General features: G+C 45.7%; 2 protein-coding genes across 3 annotated transcripts in view; both read left to right on the top strand.

Moving 5' to 3' along the window:
• The first annotated feature begins 238 nt into the window (after positions 1-238).
• MEFV (MEFV innate immunity regulator, pyrin) lies at positions 239-14927 on the top strand. Its single transcript, XM_055339566.1, has 10 exons — positions 239-551; positions 3465-4103; positions 6297-6679; positions 7106-7201; positions 10013-10243; positions 10629-10651; positions 12747-12862; positions 13059-13091; positions 13449-13481; positions 13645-14927. The coding sequence occupies exons 1-10, from the start codon at positions 275-277 to the stop codon at positions 14196-14198; spliced, it is 2385 nt and encodes a 794-aa protein (XP_055195541.1). The 5' UTR covers positions 239-274; the 3' UTR covers positions 14199-14927.
• A 3232-nt stretch (positions 14928-18159) lies between these two features.
• ZNF200 (zinc finger protein 200) overlaps positions 18160-22230 on the top strand; it is a 15093-nt gene continuing 11022 nt past the window's right edge. The window contains exons 1-4 of one of the 2 annotated variants that reach the window (XM_055339562.1): positions 18160-18329; positions 19265-19594; positions 20392-20483; positions 20989-21109. In XM_055339562.1, coding sequence (XP_055195537.1) covers positions 19348-19594; positions 20392-20483; positions 20989-21109 — 460 coding nt within the window. In that variant the 5' untranslated portion in view covers positions 18160-18329; positions 19265-19347. The other variant, XM_055339563.1, reaches the window with a different exon arrangement.

Genomic DNA, 22230 nt, shown 5'->3' with positions numbered 1-22230 from the left:
AGGTGAGGGCTGGGGCACTATAGGAACACATGACTGCCAAGGCCTTGAACCCTCCTAGCTGTGAAGGCCTCCAAATCTGTGAGAAAGAGAACACAAGAGTCATCACTGGAAACAAACAAACGATGACACTCCTAGCTCAGTTCTCGCCAGAGTGCAGAGAGCATTTCCTGTGCTTTTCCGCTATTTCACAAGTGGCTTCTTTTTTACCCACCCTCTGGGTTCCAAGACAGAGGCTGTTTCAGACTGCTGGCTCCAGCCTCTCCTGGTCAACACCATGATCAAAACCCCCAGTGATCATCTGCTGGACTCCCTGGAGGAGCTGCTGCCCAATGACTTTGAGAAGTTCAAGTTTAAGCTGCAGAACACCAGCGTGGAGAAGGATCACTCCCGGATCCCCCGGGGCCAGGTCCAGAATGCCAAGCCAGTGAAGCTGGCCAATCTGATGATCAACCACTACGGGGAAGAGAATGCCGTGCGGCTGACCCTGCAAGTCCTGAGGGCCATCAACCAGAACCTCCTGGCAGAGGAGCTTGACAAAGCGATTGGCCCAGGTAAGCAGGTCCCATTCCCCTTCCTTTCCCAATGCAACTGCTGGCTGTTCATGGGGTGGGGTACAAGGTGCAAGAGGGAATTTGTGTTTAGACCAGTATGTTGTGACTTGAAGCTTAGGAGTCCCAGGTCTACTATGACTCCAGTGACACTGACTGACCAAGTCCTTTCTGCCACTAAGGTCTTTGAATCTGGGTTAGTATAGCTAAGGCTCCCAATGGCTTTAAAAAAATAATAATAAATAAATAAATAAATAAATAAATAAATAAATAAATAAAATAAAAGTGAGGAGGAGAAAGGCTGAGATTCTGACTGCAGGGCAGAATCAGGAGAGGCAGCTCTCTGTGTCTCTCATGAGTAAATAAATCTTTAAAAGAAAAAAAAAGAATCAGGAGAGGCAGGAACTAGATGCCTGATCTTAGAGGGTCCTTAACTTCATTGTGATTAACTCCTATGTACCCACCAGTATCTTCAGAAGAGAAAAAAAATGCTTGCTAACTGCCCATATCAGCAGGATCAACAAGTCGTCCTCACATTGAAATCTACCCAATTTCAGTTTTGAGCTCTTCTCTGACACATTTCACAAAGGTATTCTAAAATTCTCAATTCTTTTCCTTCCTTTCTCTTTTCTCTTTCCTTGTTTTCCTTCCTTCTCCTCCTCCTTGTTCTTCTATTCCTGTTTTGTTGTAACTTCCTTATTTCATCACACTGTGATCAGTGAATGTGGTCTATTGAATTTTTGCTTCTAAAGACTTTTTTTTTTTAAGATTTTGGGGAGGACCAAATACATGATGGGCTTAAAAAACATTGGCTAGTGTTTAAGTATTTCTTCTACTTCTAAGGACTTTAAGGACACATTAGAAATATTTTCCATGTGTTTTTCAGAAGTAGAAATGTTTAAATAACATAAAAGTTCTCTACTCTTTGGAAGAGTGATGGACTAAACCGTAATCTGAGTCCAGTGTAATTTGATGAGTAGAATTTTTTAAGTTAATTTTCATATTTTAAAACCTGGTTATTAGCATATTTAGGGCTTTTCATTAATTCTAGAGACAGCTTGGGGACTTGCCTTTTCCTAGGAAGTAAAGTGTTCGCAACAGCAAAGTTTTTTTAAAGTGTTTCAAATATCTCTGAAGCAATTTAATAAGAGCCTCTTCTACTAAAATTTTTTTTATTTTTTTATGATAGTCACAGAGAGAGAGAGAGGCAGAGACACAGGCAGAGGGAGAAGCAGGCTCCATGCACTGGGAGCCTGATGTGGGGTTCGATCCTGGGTCTCCAGGATCGCGCCCTGGGCCAAAGGCAGGCGCCAAACCACTGCGCCACCCAGGGATCCCTCTTCTAAAATTTAAGGCACTGATTATGGGTGCTTCATTTCCTTACTAGAGTAGGGTTTGCAAGTTATAGCTGAAGAAGATATTTCAGGAATTCTTTAGAATGTTAACAAATATATAAGGGGATCTCTGGTGGCTCTGTGGTTTAGCACCTCCCTTTAGCTCGGGGCATGATCCTGGAGTCCTGGGATCAAGTCCCACGTTGGGTTCCCCACATGGAGCCTGCTTCTCCCTCTGCCTGTCTCTGCCTCTCTCTCTCTGCATCTCTCATGAATAAATAAATAAAACCTTTTTTAGGGATCCTTGGGTGGCGCAGTGGTTTGGCGCCTGCCTTTGGCCCAGGGTGCGATCCTGGAGACCTGGGATCGAATCCCACGTCAGGCTCCCTGCATGGATCCTGCTTCTCCCTCTGCTGGTCTCTGCCTCTCTCTCTGTGATGGCTATCATAAATAAATAAAAATTAAAAAAAAACTTTAAAAATCTTTTTTAAAATACTTAATTCAAATTTTATTAATTTTTCTAATTTACCGAACAAATTTGTTAAAATGTGTCATTCACCAAATTTTGAAATTCTAGAGGCCACCAGGGTGATAATTTGTGCTTAAACTCCTTTTACACAGACCTTGAAATTAAGCCTTTGTCATTTCTATTTAATGAAACTGTATCCTGAAACTTCCAAGCAAGCTGTTTAAGAAAGAAAAATCAGGGGATCCCTGGGTGGCTCGGCAGTTTGGCGCCTGCCTTTGGCCCAGGGCGTCGTCCTGGAGTCCCAGGATCAAGTCCCAGGATCAAGTCCCAGGATCGAGTCCTGGGATCGAGTCCCGTGTTGGGCTCCCTGAGTGGAGCCTGCTTCTCCCTCTGCCTGTGTCTCTGCCTCTCTCTCTCTCTCTCTCTCTCTGTGTGTGTCTCTCATGAATAAATAGATAAAATCTTTTTCAAAAAAAAATCACCATTTACACTTACTTATCTGTATGTTAGGATTTTCTTCACATCATGAAACCAAAGAATAAAACAGAAGTAAATTAGTTTCTAAAGTTTTAACTGTCCTTCAAATCCTGTTTTCAAATTTTTGTGCCAAATATAATTCTTCTTTATTAATTAACTTTATAAGTGAATTTTGTACATCATAATCACACCCACATTTATACCAGTAAACTAGAGTTTTTATCTATTTTACGAACTAAGAATTTCGTGTAGGACTTTATACTGAAAACAAGTTCTCATGCCAAAGAACTCTGAAAAGTACTATTTGGGAAATATATAGCAAACAATTAGTATTCTCTTACTTAGTGGTAATTGACTGTCATTGCCTAGAACATTCTGAACTTCTGTAATTTATTTTTTGTTTTAAGATTGTATTTATTCATGAGAGACAGAGAGAGAGGCAGAGCAGGGAGCCCAATGTGGGACTCGATCCCCCATCGTGCCCTGAGCCAAAGGCAGATACTCAACCACTGAGTCATCCAGGCATCCCTGAACTTCTGTAATTTCTGAGGTGATTTTTCCCTTCTCTTCCTTCTCCCAACCCCTGGCCCTGAGCCCTGCACATTCTCATGCCTTTGCATCCTGTTGTCTTTGCAGAGTATCTGATACAAGAAAGTGGCACAGACAGTTCAGCAATGTCTTGTTCCTTTGGGGAGAATAAGTCCAAGGGCCTGAAGATATCAGATGGCCTGGAAGGTGAGAGACAGCGGCAAAGTGGTGATGGGGCTGTCAGCCTGCCAGCCAACCAGCATGAGGCTGGAAAGGGATCCCAGAAGAAGCCTCAGAGCAGACGGAGAGATCAAAAGAGCTCTGAGTGCCTGGATGTGCTGGGTAAGCCAGGGGCCAGGAGCCTCAGTTCGTCCTCCAGGAGAAGCCCATTCCCTGGCAAGCTGCAGGGGGAGAAGGGGAGTCCTACTGACCATATACGCAGGAATGCCAGCTCCTTAGGAAGGCTCCAAGGACTCTCCTCTGGGTCGTTTACTGGGTCCCTGGGAAGAGTAAAATCCAAGATACCTGAAGAACGTTTATCATCAGGACAGAGGCGACCCAGAAGTCTTGAATTCACCATTTTTTCAAGAGAGAGAGAACTCCTCAATCCAGAAACTCTTCTGTCTCAAGAGAAAATGAGAAGTGACCATACAGACTCAGCAGCCACCCCCAGTGAAGTGGCCACTCTGGATGTAGGTGCTACTGTGGCTCTAGAGAAAGGCTCCAGGAATCCAGAACATTCCATGATCCCAAAGGAAGGAGCATTCAGGAATACACTTTCCAATGTATCATTGTCCAAAGGCAAGACAGCCTGTGAGCATCCAGAATCTACAGGGCCTTCAAAGAAAAATGGAATTGAGGGTCAAGAACCCCCTGAGACCTCGAGGGAGGTGGCAGGTGGTGAGCTCCATCAGCCTTCAGGTCCAGAAGTCCCTCCTTTTTCAGGTAAGGAAGGACCCCGGAACTCAGAAGACCTGGCATCCTTAGGCATGGTGACCTGTGCAGGTGTTCCCTCACAAGCCTTTTATCTCCACTGTGTTTATGTCACCAGATCCCTGAGTGCCCCCCAAGATCCCCAACACTTTGAGAATCTGAGGTAGGCTGTGAATCCTGAAAAAGATGCATGTATGCACATCTTCATAAAATGTTGCATCAAAGTTCACTTAGTTCTTAGACACTCTGAAATCCTTTAGAATTCCAAGGAATTCATGGACCTTAGTCTGAGCCTCTGGGAAAGATTGGGTAAAAATACCCTCTTCTCACAATGAACCCGTGGGACCCTGCCATTCACCTCCCCGGGCAGGGAGGAGAGCTGTTGGCTAAAATCCTAAATCTCTTTTACTAAGGAGGCAGAAATTAGGATTATGTTGGGTTGTGGATGACAGAAACACCAAAATAACGCTAACTGAAACAAGATAGAAGTTTGTTTCTCCTTCACATAAGTAACACACTGATGGTCCAGAACAGATGTGATACTCCATGGGCCAGGAACCCAGGCTCCACAAAGTTTGCTCTCAAACTCATGGTCTTAGATGGTGGCATCCTTATTCCAAGCAGTGGGATAGAAGGACAAAGGAGAAGAGTATCACTTAGGGAAGGTTTCCAGAAGTTTCTAGAAGCCGCTCATGATGCCTTAATTTATATCCCTTTGGCCAGAATGTAGTCAGTAGCCACACCTAACTGCAAAAAATGCTGTGGGTTTTTTTTAGGGGGATGGGGGAGAAGGGAGAAGCCATCAATTGATAGGCTGCAATCAATTCTATCACAAGAGGAGGGAAGAATGGTTACTAGGAGGGCCTCTCACAGTCTCACAGCTATGATACGAATTCCTGGGACCTTGTGAGAGAAGGTGGGAGGGTTCTAATGGATTGAGTGTGCTTCTGTTTCTTCTTGTACCTCCTGTCATTTCTGCTTTTTTAAGTTGTGTTATGGTCTTGGGGCACAGCTAGTCATAGCTGTTTGTCATCATGGTAGGTTATACCCTTCAGCCTTAAAAAGCCAAGTCTCCTTTTTTTTTAATTTTTATTTCTTTATCATAGTCACAGACAGAGAAAGAGAGAGGGGCAGAGACACAGGCAGAGGGAGAAGCAGGCTCCATGCACCGGGAGCCCGACGTGGGATTCGATCCCGGGTCTCCAGGATCGCGCCCTGGGCCAAAGGCAGGCGCCAAACCGCTGCGCCACCCAGGGATCCCCCAAGTCTCTTTTCTTACTTCCATTTAGTTCTTCCTGAACCTGGAAGTGAGGAGAAGTCCCATTCGTTCTTTTATTCAACACACACTTCTCAAATCCTTATTATGTGCCAGGGACTCTGCTAGGGGTTAGGTTATGTACTCGGGAGCTTCCACTCGGGTCATGAGCAGCCTGGGTGGTTTTAAGTGGTAAAGTAAACACTAGTCAGAACATCTCACTGCCTTTATATCACCTGCTAGGTTCGTGTATGTGCAGGAGGAAGGGATAGGATTTGTAACAAAAGGCCTTTCTTGGGATCCCTGGGTGGCGCAGCGGTTTGGCGCCTGCCTTTGGCCCAGGGCACAATCCTGAAGACCCAGGATCGAATCCCACGTCGGGCTCCCGGTGCATGGAGCCTGCTTCTCCCTCTGCCTGTGTCTCTGCCTCTCTCTCTCTCTCTCTCTCTCTCTCTCTCTCTGTGACTATCATAAATAAATAAAAATTTTAAAAAAAAGGCCTTTCTTTAGGAGAAGTATCCAGGAATTCCAAGTCTCAGGACTTCCATGAGGTCTAGCCCTTAGCCCTCACTTCCACTGGGTGGTTCGCTGCCTGCTGGAGTGAAGTCAGGGGAGGACAAGCTAGAAGTGGCCACAGCCTGACCAGGACCTCATGTCCCAGACACGAGATAGCTCTCTCTGCTGTGTCTTGTAGCACACCTTCATTACATTTTGGATTTGTCACTCAAGAAATTTTTCTGCTGCCATATCCCCAGGGAAGCCACAGGATGAGGCCATGTATCCCCTTGGCCGTGCCCAGGAAGGAGATCCAGCTGATGGCACCTATGTGCATGATTCCTACAGACCTGCCATTGGTTCTGAGGATCTCAAGACCTCAGGCAGATACTCACCCAGCTGCCTCTCAAGCCAGGCCTCACCGCCTGTAAAGAACTCTGGAGACATCCAGCAGAAGGAGGACCTGCAGATGGCTATCTTGAGCCCCAGGTCCCTGCCACAGTGTGAGCGACACATGAAGCAAGTCCAGCTGCTCTTCTGTGAGGACGACAGGGAGCCTATCTGCCTCATCTGCAGTCTGAGTCAGGAACACCGAGGCCACCGGGTACGCCCTATTGAGGAGGCTGCCCTGGAATACAAGGTAGGGTTTCTTTGGGTGGGGGGGAGGCTTTTTAAAGAAGCCAGTAGCTACTTTATTTTCCCAACAACGCTGGGATGTTGGTGCATTAGGCAGCATTCTTGGGCTGTAACTGGCAAAAATATAATACAAACCAGACCAGCAAAGACGAAATTTATTGGTTCATGTAGCTAAGATCCAAGGGCACTAGCTTCAGGTATGGCTGAATCCAGGTGCCCACATGTCATTAAGAATCTCTTTCTCACCGCCTCTTGGATCTGCTTCCCTTGGTATGATGGATTCATTCTTCTTTCCTGGGCACCCTCCCTGTGCACTTGGCTACAGCACCCTCAGCTTTACTCCATAAGGCAGATTTTTTTCCCTCTAGAGTTGTCACCAACTAAGGATGGCAGAAGCCAAATTTAGGCTTTAACAAGTACCCTTTTCCAGGTGAAAATTCAAAAGCAGCTGGAGTATGTGAAGGAGTTGAGAAAATCTGGGGAGGAGCAGAGATCTCAGGGAGATAAGAAGACTGCAAAATTTCTGGTAAGGCCAGGGGTGTTCTGTGTCCAGTCCTTGCCTGAGTTCCCCCCTGCAAAAGGAAAGAGGGGACCAAAAGTGAGCAGAAGGTCTCCAAATTATGTTCTGGTTAATAGGGAAGCAGAACTGATCACATATTTAGAATCTCCTGCTCTAAAGGGGGCAGAGAGGTAACAGGAATCCAAGGATGAGCTTGTTCCTGGGGAGACCCAACTGCAGCATAGGAGGGAAACTTCCAAGGAGCCTGTGCTTTCATATTCACCACAAAATGGTTTAGAGAAATTAACACCACAACAGTGGCTGTTGCTGAGAGATGGGATTGGGGAAATGGGAGGAGAGATTTTTCCATTTTAAATACTCCACTGTATCATCTTTATAATTGTTGTCCATTTTATTTTTAAAAAACATGGATTTTAAAAATTCAAATAGAGATTTTCTTTAAAACTATTATTTTGTGATGCCACAGATTGCAATAAATACACTTATTGGCCTTCTTCTGTTAAACCTGGACATGTAAATCACTTTCATTTTCCCTGCAGGCAAATTCACCTATCCCAAAGTGCCTTAATTTGTCTGACCCATTTCTGTTGGCTGGATCCCATCTCTCACACCACAATGGGAAACAGACAAAGATAAGAAAGGGCAGGAATGGGGGCGGGTATGGCATTGGCCCAGGTGTCTACCTTTTGGGAAACTCATGAAGTGTATGTAGTAAAAGAAAACCACTTTCCAGGGTGCCTGGCGGTGGGGATCAGTCAGTTAAGAGTTCAACTCTTAATTCCAGGTCAGATAATGGTCTCAAGGTCATGAGATTGAGCCTCGAGTTTGGCTCCACACTGGGTGTGGGGTCTGCTTAAGATTTCTCTCTCTCCCTCTCTCTCTGCCCTTCCCCTCACCACCTTGCCCACTCACCAGCTCCCGCTCTTTCTAAAACAAACAAACGAACAAAAAACCCTTTCCTATAATCCCAGGTGGCTTGGAACTTGTGGGTGAAGCAGAGGTCAGAGATGCCCCCTGCCATGAAGGTGAGACAGAAGCCTGGCCCACAGGGAAGGTCAGGGAGACAAGATCTGGTCTTCCCTTAAAATGCTGACAGTGACATGAGCTCCTGAGGAAAATGATGCTGTTTTCAAAACTTCTGCTCTTCCTCCTTCTTTCAATAGTTAAATATATGTGTGTGTGTGTGTGTGTGTGTGTGTGTGTGTGTGTGTATAATATGGAAGAGGGAGGGGAAACTTTTCTTTACAGCACAATGACACTAAAATAAGTGTGGAAGAATGGGGTGCCTGGCTGGCTCAGCCAGAGAGCATGCAACTCTTGATCTCAGGGTTGTGAGTTCAACCCCACAATGGCTGTAGAGATTACTTAAATAAAAATTGGGGGGATCCCTGGGGGGGCTCAGTGGTTTAGCACCTGCCTTTGGTCCACGGCATGATCCTGGGGTCCCAGGGTCAAGTCCCGCGTCAGGCTCCCTGATGGAGCCTGCTTCTCCCTCTGCCTGTGTCTCTGTCTCTCTCTCTCTCTCTCTCTCTCTCTCTCTCTATGTCTATCATGAATAAATAAATAAAGTCTTAAAAAAAAGCCTGGGTGTTTTTTAAAAAATTAATTAATTAAAATTTTAAAAAAGGACTAAAGAGATTAAAATGATGACACTACTTAAGTCCAGTCTTAGAAGATCCAAAAGGGGAACGCCTGGGTGGTAGCCTCTGCCTTTGGCTCAGGTCATGATCCCGGAGTCCCGGGATCAAGTCCCACATCGGGCTCCCCGCGGGGAATCTGCTTCTCCCTCTGCCTGTGTCTCTGCCTCTCTTTGTGTGTGTCTCTCATGAATAAATAAATGAAATCTTTAAAAAAAAAAAAAAAGAAAAGAAAGAAGGAAGATCCAAAAGGGCTTCTCTCCATGGAGGAATGACAAGGTTCCCTTAGAGCCACTTCACCTTTCCTCAAAACTCTCTAGTCATGAGGAGGAAAAGGGAGATAGAACATGGGTCAGATGCCTGACCTATGTGCAGTTGTAGTAGAAGTCAAGTTCATCTACATTCACATTAATGGACTAACTGCCTCCATTCAGAGCTACACTGAGGCCCTTCTGCCTGCCAGCACTTTGGCGGCGGGGTGGAGAGAAGTCTCCTTCCTGGACACTTGGTGGTCATAACCTTATCCACTTACAGCCCCAGGCATATGCTATCCTCACACTGACCTTCAAGGAAGGGAAAATGTGATACCAGGTATCCTAGTGTCCTGTGGCTGCCATAACAGAGCCCCACAGACTGAATGGCTTAAACCACAGAAATATAGTCTTTCACAGTTCTGCAGGGCAGAAGTCTACAATCAAGGTGTCAGCAGGACTGTTCCTTCTGAGGGCCATGAAGGAGAGACGTCTTCCAGGCCTCCCTTCTCAGCTTGTAGATATCATCTTTCCCTTGTGTTTCTTTCCTGTGTCTGTGTCCCAACATCCCCATTCCAGTGGCCCACTTCACCATGACTTCATCTAAACTAATTATATCTGTAATGATGCTATTTCCAATAAGATCATATTCTTTAGGTACTAGGTTAGGACTTTAACATAAATCTTGGAGGGGATACAAATCAACCCAGAACACTAGGTTTTAGGGCATTTTTCAAGAGCCAGCCCTGGCCACCCTCAGTCTGTTCTGGAAGGTTCTGGCCCATTTTGCCTACTGCTCTGAAATACAGGCCTCCAAGAAGCTGAGGAAGCATGCTTCTTATTCGCCTCCAGGAAGTGGGCTTCTGAGGATCCCCTGGACATACACATCCAGCACACTGCACAGACCCCTACGCTTTTTTATTCCCCAGAAACAAACTGAAACCCAGAAGCAGAGAATCCAGCACCAAATAGAGCAACTGTACCATATTCTGGAGCAGCAAGAGAAGTTCTTTGTGGCCTCATTCGAAGATCTGAACCGGACCATTGGCCAGGTCAGGGAGACGTATAGCACCCAAGTGTCCAGAGACATTGCCCTCCTCGACGAGCTAATTGGAGAGCTGGAGGCCAAGCAATGCCAGCCGGAGTGGGAGCTCATGCAGGTGAGTGTGGCTGGGCCTGGCTTTCCCCTTCCCACTGTCCCCAGTAGGATGTCATGAGCTCCCAGCACTGCCATTAGCTCTGCTCAAGTCAGTACAAGACAAGGGTCTGGTGCCCAGATCCCTTTGATGAGCTCTCAGGAGTCCAGGATGGCCCAGTTTTCAAGGGATCCCCTGGCATCTCCCAGAAGAGACAAGCAGGGTTTGGGTGCAGTTCTATTTTAAGCCCCACCAGGCTGCCACTTTGGGTGATGAGAATTAGAATGGGGGAGAGGACCTGCTCCAGTTTTGCTGACAACCTGGGGATATGAGCCCAGGAGGAAAGACCAGGAGTCAGCACAGCCCCTAGGAGACTGGTAACGGGGAGCTTCCTTCTTTTCTCTCCTAGGACATCGGAGTCACCCTGCACAGGTACTGAGAGATCCCTTCGTGTTACCTTGGGTATCCTGCAGGAAGCTGTGGGGGAAGCATTCCTAGGACGGAGATGCTCCCAACCCCGGGTCTGACTCCTTCTGGGCTCCTCCCATCTCCTGCAGCTCCTAAGGCCTCTCTGGATTTGTGTAGGGAAAATGGGAGTGTGGTCAGGAGGGAGAGCATGGGCTGAAGACTGGAAAGAACGAACACAGCCTATCATGCTAATGATGGTTCCTAAGAAACCTCCCTAAAGATCGCCAATTTTGCCTCAAGAATACTGTTCCTGCGGTGGGGATCAGTCAGTTAAGAGTCCAACTCTTAACTGCGGAAGTGCCTCCCTCCCTGAGGCCACAGTGCTTATGGTCTCAGGGAGAGAAGTATTTTCTAGGAGTCGTGATGCTCTAACCCCAGACAGGGGAAGGGGAGGGGAGGGAGGAGGCTGGACATTACAATCACTCCGGGAGCTTTACAAAATCCTGACCTCCAGGCCTTGGCACACAAATTAAACCCAAATCTTCAAAAGTGTGACCCTGGCATAAGTTTTTTGGTCTTTTCCTCTTTTCTGGTGGGAAAATATGTATAACATGGAATTTACCACTCTAACCATCTTTATTTTTTAAGCTATTTTATTTATTTATTTGAGACACACACACACACACACACACACAGAGAGAGAGAGAGAGAGAGAGAGAGAGAGACAGAGACACAGGCAGAGGGAGAAGCAGGCTCCATGCAGGGAGCCTGATGTGGGACTCAATCTCGGACCCCAGGATCATGCCCTGAGTCAAAGGCACACACTCAACCATTGAGCCACTCAGGTGTACCCACAACCATTTTTAAATGTGCTGTTCAGTGGCATTAAGTACATTTGTATTATTGTGCAATCAACACCACCTTTGTCTCCAGCACTTTTTCATCTTCCCAAATGGAAATGCCATACTATTAAAACATAACTCCCCATTGTTCCCTCACTCAGCCCCTGGCAACCACCGTTCTACATTATGTCTTTACGGATTTGACTACTCTAACTGCTTCACATAAGTGGAATCATACAGTATTTGTGCTTTTGTGTCTGGCTTATCTCAGCATAATGTCGTCAAGGTTCATTCACATTGTACAATGTGTCAGAATTTCATTCTTATGTAAGGCTGAATAATATTCCATTGTGTATACATACCACAATTTGTTTATCCCTTCATCCATCAATGGACACTTGAGTTGTTTCCACCTGTTGGCTATCGTGAATAATGCTGCTGTGAATATTGCTGTACATATATCTGTTTGAGTCTCTGCTTTCAGTTTTTTTGAGTATATACCTAGAAGTGGAATTGATGTGTCATATGGTAATTCTATGCTTAGTTTTTTGAGGAACCACTATATTATTTTCTACAGTGTCTGCACCATTTTACATTCCTGCCACCCATGCACAAGGGTTTTCCCACATCCTTGCTAATACCCGTCATTTTGATTTCTTCAAAAATAATAACCATTCTAATGAGTCATATCTCATCGTATTTTTTCTTATTTCTTATCATTTTTATCTCAACAGAAAAGTACTAAAGGAGTGTAATTAATTTGACATAGATAATTCCGGGATGGACATTTCAATATCACACCATTATAAGGCCTTTAGTAAAACTCACTGTGGTTTTTTTTTTTAATTTTTATTTATTTATGATAGTCACACACACACACAGAGAGAGAGAGAGAGATAGGCAGAGGGAGAGGGAGAGGGAGAGGGAGAGGGAGAGGGAGAAGCAGGCTCCATGCACTGGGAGCCCGACGTGGGATTCGAGCCCGGGTCTCCAGGATCGCACCCTGGGCCAAAGGCAGGCGCTAAACCACTGCACCACCCAGGGATCCCCTCACTGTGGTTTTTATGTCAGTGGTTTTTAAAACTCTTCAGGTGATGCCAATCTGTGGCCAAAGTTGAGAACCAGTGTTTAAAACTCAGAGTCCAAGGAAAACTTTCATTGCAAAGTTCAGGTGGGCTGGGTGTCCCCTGTAGAGGCTGCACTTTATTGCCATCTCATGGGAACTTGAGCTACCCCTATGCACCAGCCCTCTCTGGCCAACAGTCTTTTGTCTCTAGGGTCAAGATGGTGACTGTTCCTAAGCTGTGGAACACTCCCCTAGAGGTGGAAAAAAAGATCCAGTTGTTCTACCGGAAATCAGAGTTTGTAGAGAAGAGCATGAAGTACCTCTCAGGTAGGTGGGCTTGGAGGGGAAATGGGAGGCACTTCCCTCCTTCCCAGGAGGCTCACCTCCTCCCTGAGATCCAGGTGGCCCAGAACCCTCTGACATCCCTTCTCCATCTCCCATGGCCTTTCTAATGCTGTCTTCAGCCTCTTTCTGATCTGTCTCTAGCTGGGGAACCTAACTCAAGCTCCCTTTCTTCTTTTAGAAATGCTGCGTTCAGAAATAGATATCTTCAATGGTGAGTATGGTGATGGAATAATGTGCTTGCCGGGGGTTACTGTGATATTCCCTATGCTGTTGATTTCTGGGCATTATTTAGAAAAGAGAAGAACACCTGCAACAAAGGCAAAAAGAAAAAAAAAAAGCTTTCATAGGCTCTGTGCTGGACTTGTTCCCTGGGTCAACTCATCAGACCACAGAGTCTTCAAGGCAGGCCCCAGGGTCTAGGAGGAATGGGGTTAATCCAAGCAAAGGAAGCAAGGTCCTGAGTAGGGGTGGGGGTTCTTGTCTTTCCTTGTTGTGGTGACCAGGGTAGATTTAACCTCTCTGAATTGAAATACTTAGGTTTTTTCCCCCATCTTCTTTCTCTCTGTAGTTCCAGAACTCATCTGTGCTCGGGCACATGCCGGTAAGTGCCCAGACTAAGGCAAGTGGACTTCACCTGCTAAGTCCCTATGCTGACCTCCAGTGCATTCAAGAAGACTGTCCCTCCAAGTGTCTTGGAGGTGGGGAGAACCCTGTAGGTATGTTGCCCATGGACCCCCAGCTAGGTATTCTAATTCTTTCTGCAGCTAATGTGATTCTGGATGCAGAAACCGCCCACCCCAATCTCATCTTCTCAAATAACCTGAAGAGCGTGAGACTTGGAAACAAGCGGAATCGTCTGCCTGACAATCCAGAAAGATTTGATAGTTGCATCATTGCCCTAGGCCTTCCAAGCTTCTTCTCTGGCCGCCATTACTGGGAAGTAGAGGTGGGAAACAAGACAGGGTGGATCCTGGGCATCTGCAAAGCATCCATGAGCAGGAAAGGGAGCATGACTCTGTCACCTGACAATGGTTACTGGGTGGTGATAATGATGAAGCGGAGTGAGTACCAGGTGTCCACTATTCCCCCAACACGCCTGCAATTAAGGGAACCTCCCAAACGCGTGGGCATCTTTCTGGACTATAAGGCTGGAGACATTTCCTTTTACAACGTAACAAACAAATCCCTCATCTACGCATTCACTGGCTTCTCTTCCTCTGAGCCCCTCCAGCCTATCTTCAGCCCTGGAACACATGATGGAGGGAAGAACATGGATCCTCTGACCATCTGTCCAGTGGGTGACCAGGAACCTCACTGAATGCCCTATATATCTCTCTTCTGGCTCCCAGCCTTGAATCTTGGATCTGTACACTCAACTGTCATTATTGAATGCCCACTGGGTTCCAGCTGCTGTGGGTACAATATAACGAATTAAGAAAAGAGTTCCTGTGCCCAAAGAGCCTATGGAATGATAGCAGAAATAAACTAGGTACACAAATACTGGTAAGCCAAAGGTGAAGAGAACACATGTACTGATGACACCTCAGAGGAGGAAGTACATAGCTGTTGCTTAATGAATCCTTGTATGAATTAGCACCCTAAGATGCCCCTAAGGCAGAGATCTTACCCTCATTTTCCCTCAGAACTCTGTGGCAAGGATGTGTCCCTTCATTCTGTTCTCTTCTTTCGTGGGGACTTGGAAAGCTGAGATAAAACAAGTTGACTAGTTTGTTCTCTTTTTGTACCTGGATTAATGAACTATGGATCTTAAGAGAATTGACTAGGCCTCATAAATAAATCAATTAGAAAACTTGGTCATAATTGCACTTAGTCTGCATTCAATCTGTTACTTAGTCAATCATTGTGAGATCCCATTTCCCTACTGAACATGAAAAAGATGGAGCTGCTATTGTGGGAAAATATTTGACACATATTCCGAGTGTCAGATTTTTAAAAAATTCTGTCCTGATCTGTACCTGAAAATCTGTTCTATTTCACAGATACCCCATTTACAGAGATGTAAAGAGAAAGGATGTAAGAGGGAAAAAAATAATCAAATGAAGATTAGATTCCAAACCCCTCCACCCCAACTCATCTTTCCATCTTCACACTAGAGCCTAGACTGGATCCAAGTTTTCCATGATTGTGACCAGAAAACACAGGCCCTGATTTCTTCATGGAGCTTTGTTCTGTGCACATAGTCCATACTCTGATAGAGTTCATGGGCTCTATTTGCTTAGCTGTTCCCAATTCTCTCTTGCTATACCCTTCCCATGAACAGCTTCCTGTATTCTTTCCATTACTGCCTATACACATTTTTTTATTATTCCTAAAATGGCTCCAGAATGTGAACTATTTGATAACACTTGCTATAGTTGGCCATACAATCCTTCATCAAGATTAAATAATGTTTCATGCCCAAAGCAATGTTTTTGTCATTTGAAAATTTGTGCTCATTCATTAGAGATGAAATGGAGTTTTGCCTGTTTTAATTTATTTCATTATCTGTTAGTGACACTGTGAATTTTCCACGTGGACTTCGAACTTTTGCTTCATTCTACAAAAATAGTACAGCTCCTTTGACTACTTGTTATGTAGAATCTAGATATTGAACTTCAGTTGTCTGTAGTACTTCTTGATAAATATTTTAGATACTAAACATTTGTATTTGTAAGATGAAAATTTCCCCGTCTGGTGTTTTCTTTATTGAGATATAATTCACAAACCATAAAATTCACCCTTTTTTTTTTAAATTCACCCTTTTAAAGTGTATAATTGAGTTTTAGTATATTCACAATGTGTACAAACATCACCACTAAATTCAGATCATTTTCATCACCCCAAAAACAAGCCCTGCATCCACTGGCAATCATCTGCCACTCTCCATACCCTCAGCCCCTGGCAACTACTACCCTACTTTTTGTCTCTATGGATTTGCTTATTCCAGACATTTCATGTACGTAGAATCATACAAAATGTGGTCTTCTGTGACTGGCTTCTTTCACTTGACATAAAGTTTTTGTGGTCCGTCCACATTGCAGCATGTATGAGTACTAATTGCTATTGCTGAATAATCATGTTATATGAATATACATGTTTAGCCAATCATCAGTTAATAGACATAAAGATTGTTTCTTTTCAGCCATTACAAACACTGCTGGTATTCACATATAGGTGTGGTATGGACATATGTTTTCACTTTTCTTGAGTTTATGCCTAGGAATGGAACTGCTACACCATAGTAATTCTATGATAATATTTTGAGAGACTAACAAACTGTTTCCAACATGGTGATGCATATTTTCAAATGCCTTTTTTTTTTTAAAGCTTTTGGGGTTTTTTTAGATTTTACTTACTTGAGAGAGAGAGATACTGAGAGAGAACACAGACAGGGAGGAGAGTGAAGCAAACACTCCACTGAGCAGGGAGCCTGAGATGAGGCTTGATCCCAAGACCCTGAGATCATGACCTGAGCCAAAGGCAGACGATTAACCCACTGTGCCCCCCCCGTTTTTTAATGGTATTTTTTTGGATCTTTTCAAATGTTAATGATAGTTTCGTTTTCATGACTTCATAGCCTTTGCCTTTGTCTTTTGTCAGTTGGCTGGAGCTTTCTGGAAGTTGGAAATGTATAATTCTTTATGTGGTCTTTCTTTTACAATTATTTTCCATTCTACTACTTGTTTATTATTATTGGGTTTTTAAAATTTTTATTTATTTATGATAGTCACAGAGAGAGAGAGAGAGAGGCAGAGACATAGGCAGAGGGAGAAGCAGGCTCCATGCACCAGGAGCCTGATGTGGGATTCGATCCCCGGTCTTCAGGATCGCGCCCTGGGCCAAAGGCAGGCGCCAAACCGCTGCGCCACCCAGGGATCGCCATTATTGGGGTTTTTAAAAAGTATGTATGTATGTATTAATTTATGAGAGAGAGAGAGAGAGAGAGAGAGGTAGAGACACAGGCAGAGGAAGAAGCAGGCTCCATGCAGGGAGCCCGATGTGGGACTCGATCCTAGGACCCCCATCACGCTCTTGAGGGAAAGGCAGGCATGCTCAACCGCTGAGCCACCCAGGCGTCCCTATTACTGGTTTTTGGGGTTTGGTTTTTTTTGTTTTTTGGTTTTTTTTTAGTTTTCTTAAAAATACAATTATACAGGACTGTATCTTCAAGGCATTTCAGTTGTTTTGCCTCCACATTAAATTAATGTTCTTTTCTTTTAATTGTGTTCTTTTAATTCCATCTTTTGTATATAAGGACACGAGTCTTTCTTTCCAGAAGAATGGATAACTTTTGCTAGCATCATCTATTTTACACCAAGTTGAAGTGCTACCCTTTCATACGGGTTCCATACATTCAGATCAACTTTGATGCTTATTACTCTTTTCTATTGTTCTACTTATCTCTAGCTCGAACCATGCTGCTTTGATTGAGAGAGGGTTTTTTCTTTTTTTATTGTTTGGTTTTTGATGAATGCAAAAACAAGTGTTCTTTATTTTTAGAAAAACTTCTGTTGTACCGTGCAGTTGTGACATTAGTCTGTAATATGTTTTAAACCACGGCTAAAAAAATAAATAAATAAACCACGGCTAAACGAGTTACCGATAATTAGCGTCAGAAAAAAAAAGAACACAGGATGGCCTGTTCAAATCGCAGGGTAGAAGCAGGCAAGCGGGGAGGGGGTCGCCCGGCTCTGACCGACGAGCCGCCCCTAGCGAAGTGACAGCTGTGACAGGACCCAGAACCATGCATGGACCCTAACCGGCCGCCCACTCACGGCCACACGGACCTTCGACCCACCTTCGAGGCTGTGCCAGAAACAGCCGAGGCCTCTCGAAGATCTTCCGGGGCCTCTCGAAGATCTTCCGGGGCGAGAGGCAGCTCACTTCCGGTCGAACTTCGGGGGCTGAGGGAGTGTGCTGGCCCGCCCCAAACGCGGCGCCTGGCGGTCTCCCATTGGCTGTTTAGAGTCGAACTACATTTCCCAGCAGGCGATGGAGCTACACCGCCAGTACTTGGAGAGGAGCCAACCCTTCATGGAGGATTGGAGCCAACCTTCTGCTTTCTGTCTCCCAAATAGAGCCACAGAAACAGCGGCTGCCGCCAGCCCGGCCTCCCTCGGCGCCGGGAGCTCTGCCGGCCGTCCTCGAGCATCGCCTTCTCAAGCACAGACAGCCCGCTCCGAGCGGGGAGACCAGGCTTCCGCACCGGAAACGAGGCACCGGTCGTGACGTAAAGGCTACCGAGGCTCCCGGCCTCCCAGAAGGCACCGGGTCCGGACCGTCTCCCCAACTGACAGCCGAGCACGCCAATAGAGGCCCCTGCGGCCTGTGAGGACACTCCGAAGGGCGAAGGGAGGGCTGGGCCCCACGCGCCTAGTTTCCCGGTCTCTCTGCGCTGGGTTCTCTGGGCCGTCCCTGCGAGCGCCCAGGAGGGAAGAGCCCCTGAGAGGTGAGGGGCTCCGCGAGGGCGGGAACCAGGCTGAGGTGGCCTCTGGGGAGCAGAGCTTGGTCCGTGTGGGAGAGACTGGCCGGCTGGGGAGCCGGGAACGCACCCCGGGCAATGCCGCCGCTCGAGCTTTGTGGTAAAAGTGCCCCGTGGCCGGTGGGAGAGGCTCCACAGTGGGCCTGGCCAGCTGGTCCCTACCGGGACGCCCCTCGCCGCTCTCAACAGGGCTTCACGGCGGAAAGGAGTCAGCAGGCGGTGTGTGGACATCGCGTGCGGCCTTGCGTTTGCTCCTTGAGCCATCAGCGGCCCCGCGAAGGGGCATCCGATGGACCCGCGGTCCAAGGTGCGCAGAACGGCTTCATTCAGTCAGTGGCCAGGCCAACTCGTAAGCAGATGCCCTCGGTGCTGGACCCCAGGTTCCCTGTCTTCTAGCCCATGGCTCTTCCTGTCAGCAGGAGTTAAACCGCTCTTCCCGGTGGAGTCTACTCTAGGAGGATGACCCTTGGGGTTTGGGCATCCTCCGGCTTTTCCTGCTCACATCTTCCTCTCAGGCCCTGCTGAGAGTGCCTCTCGTTCAGGGACCTTCCGTTTCAGTTAGGAGGTCCCCACCCCGGTTTCTCTTAACTTCTGCTTTATTTTTTTTAATTTTTTATTTTTTATTTATTTATGATAGTCACACACACACAGAGAGAGAGAGAGGCAGAGACATAGGCAGAGGGAGAAGCAGGCTCCATGCACCGGGAGCCCGATGTGGGATTCGATCCCAGGTCTCCAGGATCGCGCCCTGGGCCAAAGGCAGGCGCCAAACCGCTGCGCCACCCAGGGATCCCTTAACTTCTGCTTTAAACTTCACGTGGCCTCGCTATCCAGGCTCTGTATTGGAGTGCAGGCGTGCCTTCCTGGCCTTGTGCGTAACCCATGGTTTCTCTCATCCACAGCTCGGCTCTCTTGACACATTTCCTTCAGTAAGAAGTGACTCCTGAAGCTCTGCAAAACCAGCGTTGTGTGATTTCACGGCGCCATGACTGCAAAAGTGGTTCCAATGCCCCTAAAGTCAAAGCGGTCCTTTATACTGAGAGTTCCTCCAGACTCCAAACTAGGACAAGACCTACTTCGAGATGCTACTGGTGGGCCCAAGACCATCCACGAGCTGGTTCTGGAGCACTTTCTCACCTTCTTGCCAGAGCCAAGCCTGGTCCAGCCCAACGAGAAAGTCAAGGAGACCTTGGTTATTATGAAGGATATGAGCTCAAACTTTCAGAACAGACGTAAGAAGCACATGCTGATCCCTGGAAGAGAAGGGAATGGTTCTGGGGGTTCAAATAGGTTTTCATGTTAGTAATGAATTCAAGTTAGGATAGCAGGTTTTGAAAAAAAAAGGAGTTGATTCTAATAAGTCAGCATGTTGGGGAAAGGCAGTATTTTTTCTCAAGCTGGAGTTTGAGTGGATTGCGGAGTGTCGTGTAAAGCCATAGAATAAACAATGTCAGTTTTACACAAATGTTGGGAAGAGTGTGCATCATTTTAGAATATAGAAATGTGGATGAATTGTTGAACTGACTGGAGTTTATGTGGAATTTTGGAAATTTTGTGCTTGTTTGGGGGCATCTTCAGACATTGCCCTCTAGCCTTCCCTTTAGTAGTGGGATTTTTTTTTTTTAAGATTTTATTTATTTATTCATGAGAGACACAGAGAGAGAGAGGCAGAGACACAGAGGGAGAAGCAGGCTCCCTGCGGGGAGCCTGACATGGGACTCGATCCTGGGTCTCCAGGATCACACCCTGGTCTGCAGGCGACATTAAACCGCTGTGCCACCAGGGCTGCTCCTAATAGTGGAATTTTTTAAAGTCCTGAAGGGAATCATTCTTTTCACAATGAGGAGAGCGCATATAGGTTCATAGACCTTATGGTTTATGGCTTGAATTTGTCCAGAGCTCACAGAAACAGAAAAAGCCTTGAGTTGCCTTTGGAAGGAGTGAGGACAGTGTAGCCTTAAGGTGTGGTTAGTGTTCCTGTATTAGAGTCACTGATTTTTCCATTAACTACAATTTCCTCTTTCCCCAGTGCAACCTCATCCTATGGTGAAGCTTCTGCCCTGGAAAGGGATCCAGCAAAAACAGGACACTGTGTCTCTGTATTTGAAAACTGTCCCTGAGGTGGGTTTGGTTTTCCTATTCACTTTTTTGAGTACATCATCTTTTCTGCTCTTTCAGCTCTCCCTGCTCAGCCAACCCATGTATAAAAACACACTCTTGGGAGTAAGGAGAATGGCTTGTTTTTCACTGCCTCCTTGGACATTTCTCTTCTGCTTGTCCTGTGGGTGCTCTCTGAGCCTGGATTTCTGGTCTGTGCTGCATCTTCACGGGATTTATTTATTCTAAAGATTTTTATTTATTTATTCATGAGAGGCAGAGACATAGGCAGAGGGAGAAGCAGGCTCCCCACAGGGAACCTGATGTGGGACTCGATTCCCGGACCCCAGGATCACGCCCTGAGCCAACGGTAGGCGCTCAACCACTGAGCCACCCAGACGCCCTCTTCACGGATTTATAGACCCATTTTGCCTTCCCTTCTCTGATATTTGGGCTTCGGTCTTTTTTGCCAGCAGAGCTGTCAAACGAACCTCTGTTATTAAGAGGAAGGGGCCTTTTGCTCTTTCAGGAACTGGTGGTCTTTGAGGATTTGAATGTATTTCACTCTCAAGAAGAATGTGTGAGCCTAGATGCTACTCAACAGCCCACCTCAGAGAAGGAAGACAATATTGGGGAGATGATGTTACTGGGTAAGAAATCTTTTGTGTTCATATTGAATGTTGTGGAAAAACATGTTCTTCTGTTTTGTCAGACTTTTTAAAGACCTCATTAAAAAACATTTTTTTTAAATAAAGACCTAATTAACACTAGCTAAGTACATAATTACACTAATTTTTGTTCTATCCCATGTAGCAGAGCCTGCACCAGCTGTGGCGGCCATTTTTCTTATAGCTTTAGGGCAGCAAGGGCAGAGGGGAATTCTCTTGGTAAGCAGGACCTGCAGCTGATAGACTGGCATCAAATATTCAAACATTGAAAATGTAGGCAGATTGTTTCTGAGTCCGTTTTCTGGATGTAGTGCTAGTCCCCCAGTAGGTGTTTTTTAAATTAGTATTTTCTTTGGACACATGACTCTTTTAAGTCTTTTTTTTTTTCCTTGATGTCCAGTAGCTGTGACATCTACTAATGAATGAAAATATATCCCACTGTTGATGGGAATAATATCTAGCACTTATTAAGTGTTAATGTGCCGTTATGTATGAAGCACTAGTTTAAGTGCTTTATATGCATTTGTTATTGCATGTATTTCTCACAAAATTACTGTAGAGTATAGGAATTATTACTATTTTACAGATGACGGTACTGAAGCAGAAAAATGTTAAGAAATTGCTAAAGGTTGGGCAACCCTCTTGGGTCCCCTCCCTCCTGGGGAGCTTTATGCTATCACTTAATAAACTGTGCTATTGCTCGATAAACTTTGCCTTGCATCCTACCAAAAAAGAAAAAAAAGAAAGAAAAATTGTGAAAGGTCAAGGTCACACAGCAGTAGGTAGTAGGGCAGGGACTAGGGATTCTAACATTAGAGCTTGTGGTCTTAGGATACCAGGGTGGCTCAGTAGTTGAGCGCCTACCTTCTGCCCAGGGCATGATCCTGGAGACCTGGGATTGAGTCCCACATCGGGCTCCCTGTGTGGAGCCTGCTTCTCCCTCTGCCTATGTCTCTGCCTCTCTCTCTCTCTGTGTGTCTTTCATGAATAAATAAATAAAATCTAAAAAAAAAAAAAAGAGCTTGCAGTCTTAGCCCAGAATTATACAATTATAAATTGTATAATTTTAAAATTTACATTAATGTTTTAATATATAATTATAA

This window comes from Nyctereutes procyonoides, unplaced genomic scaffold, assembly GCF_905146905.1.
Source record: "Nyctereutes procyonoides isolate TBG_1078 unplaced genomic scaffold, NYPRO_anot_genome, whole genome shotgun sequence".
Lineage (NCBI taxonomy): Eukaryota > Metazoa > Chordata > Mammalia > Carnivora > Canidae > Nyctereutes > Nyctereutes procyonoides.
The sequence above is the reverse complement of the archived record's forward strand: the minus strand, read 5'-3'. Positions and strand labels throughout refer to the sequence as shown.

Bases quoted from the DNA above. Each gene is read 5' to 3' on its own strand.
- MEFV (XM_055339566.1), top strand. From the start codon at position 275: ATGATCAAAACCCCCAGTGATCATCTGCTGGACTCCCTGGAGGAGCTG. The intron at 4,104-6,296 runs TCCCAAAGGAAG...CTGCCATATCCC, and splicing joins GAATCCAGAACATTCCATGA to CAGGGAAGCCACAGGATGAG. The intron at 10,244-10,628 runs GTGAGTGTGGCT...TTTCTCTCCTAG, and splicing joins CGGAGTGGGAGCTCATGCAG to GACATCGGAGTCACCCTGCA.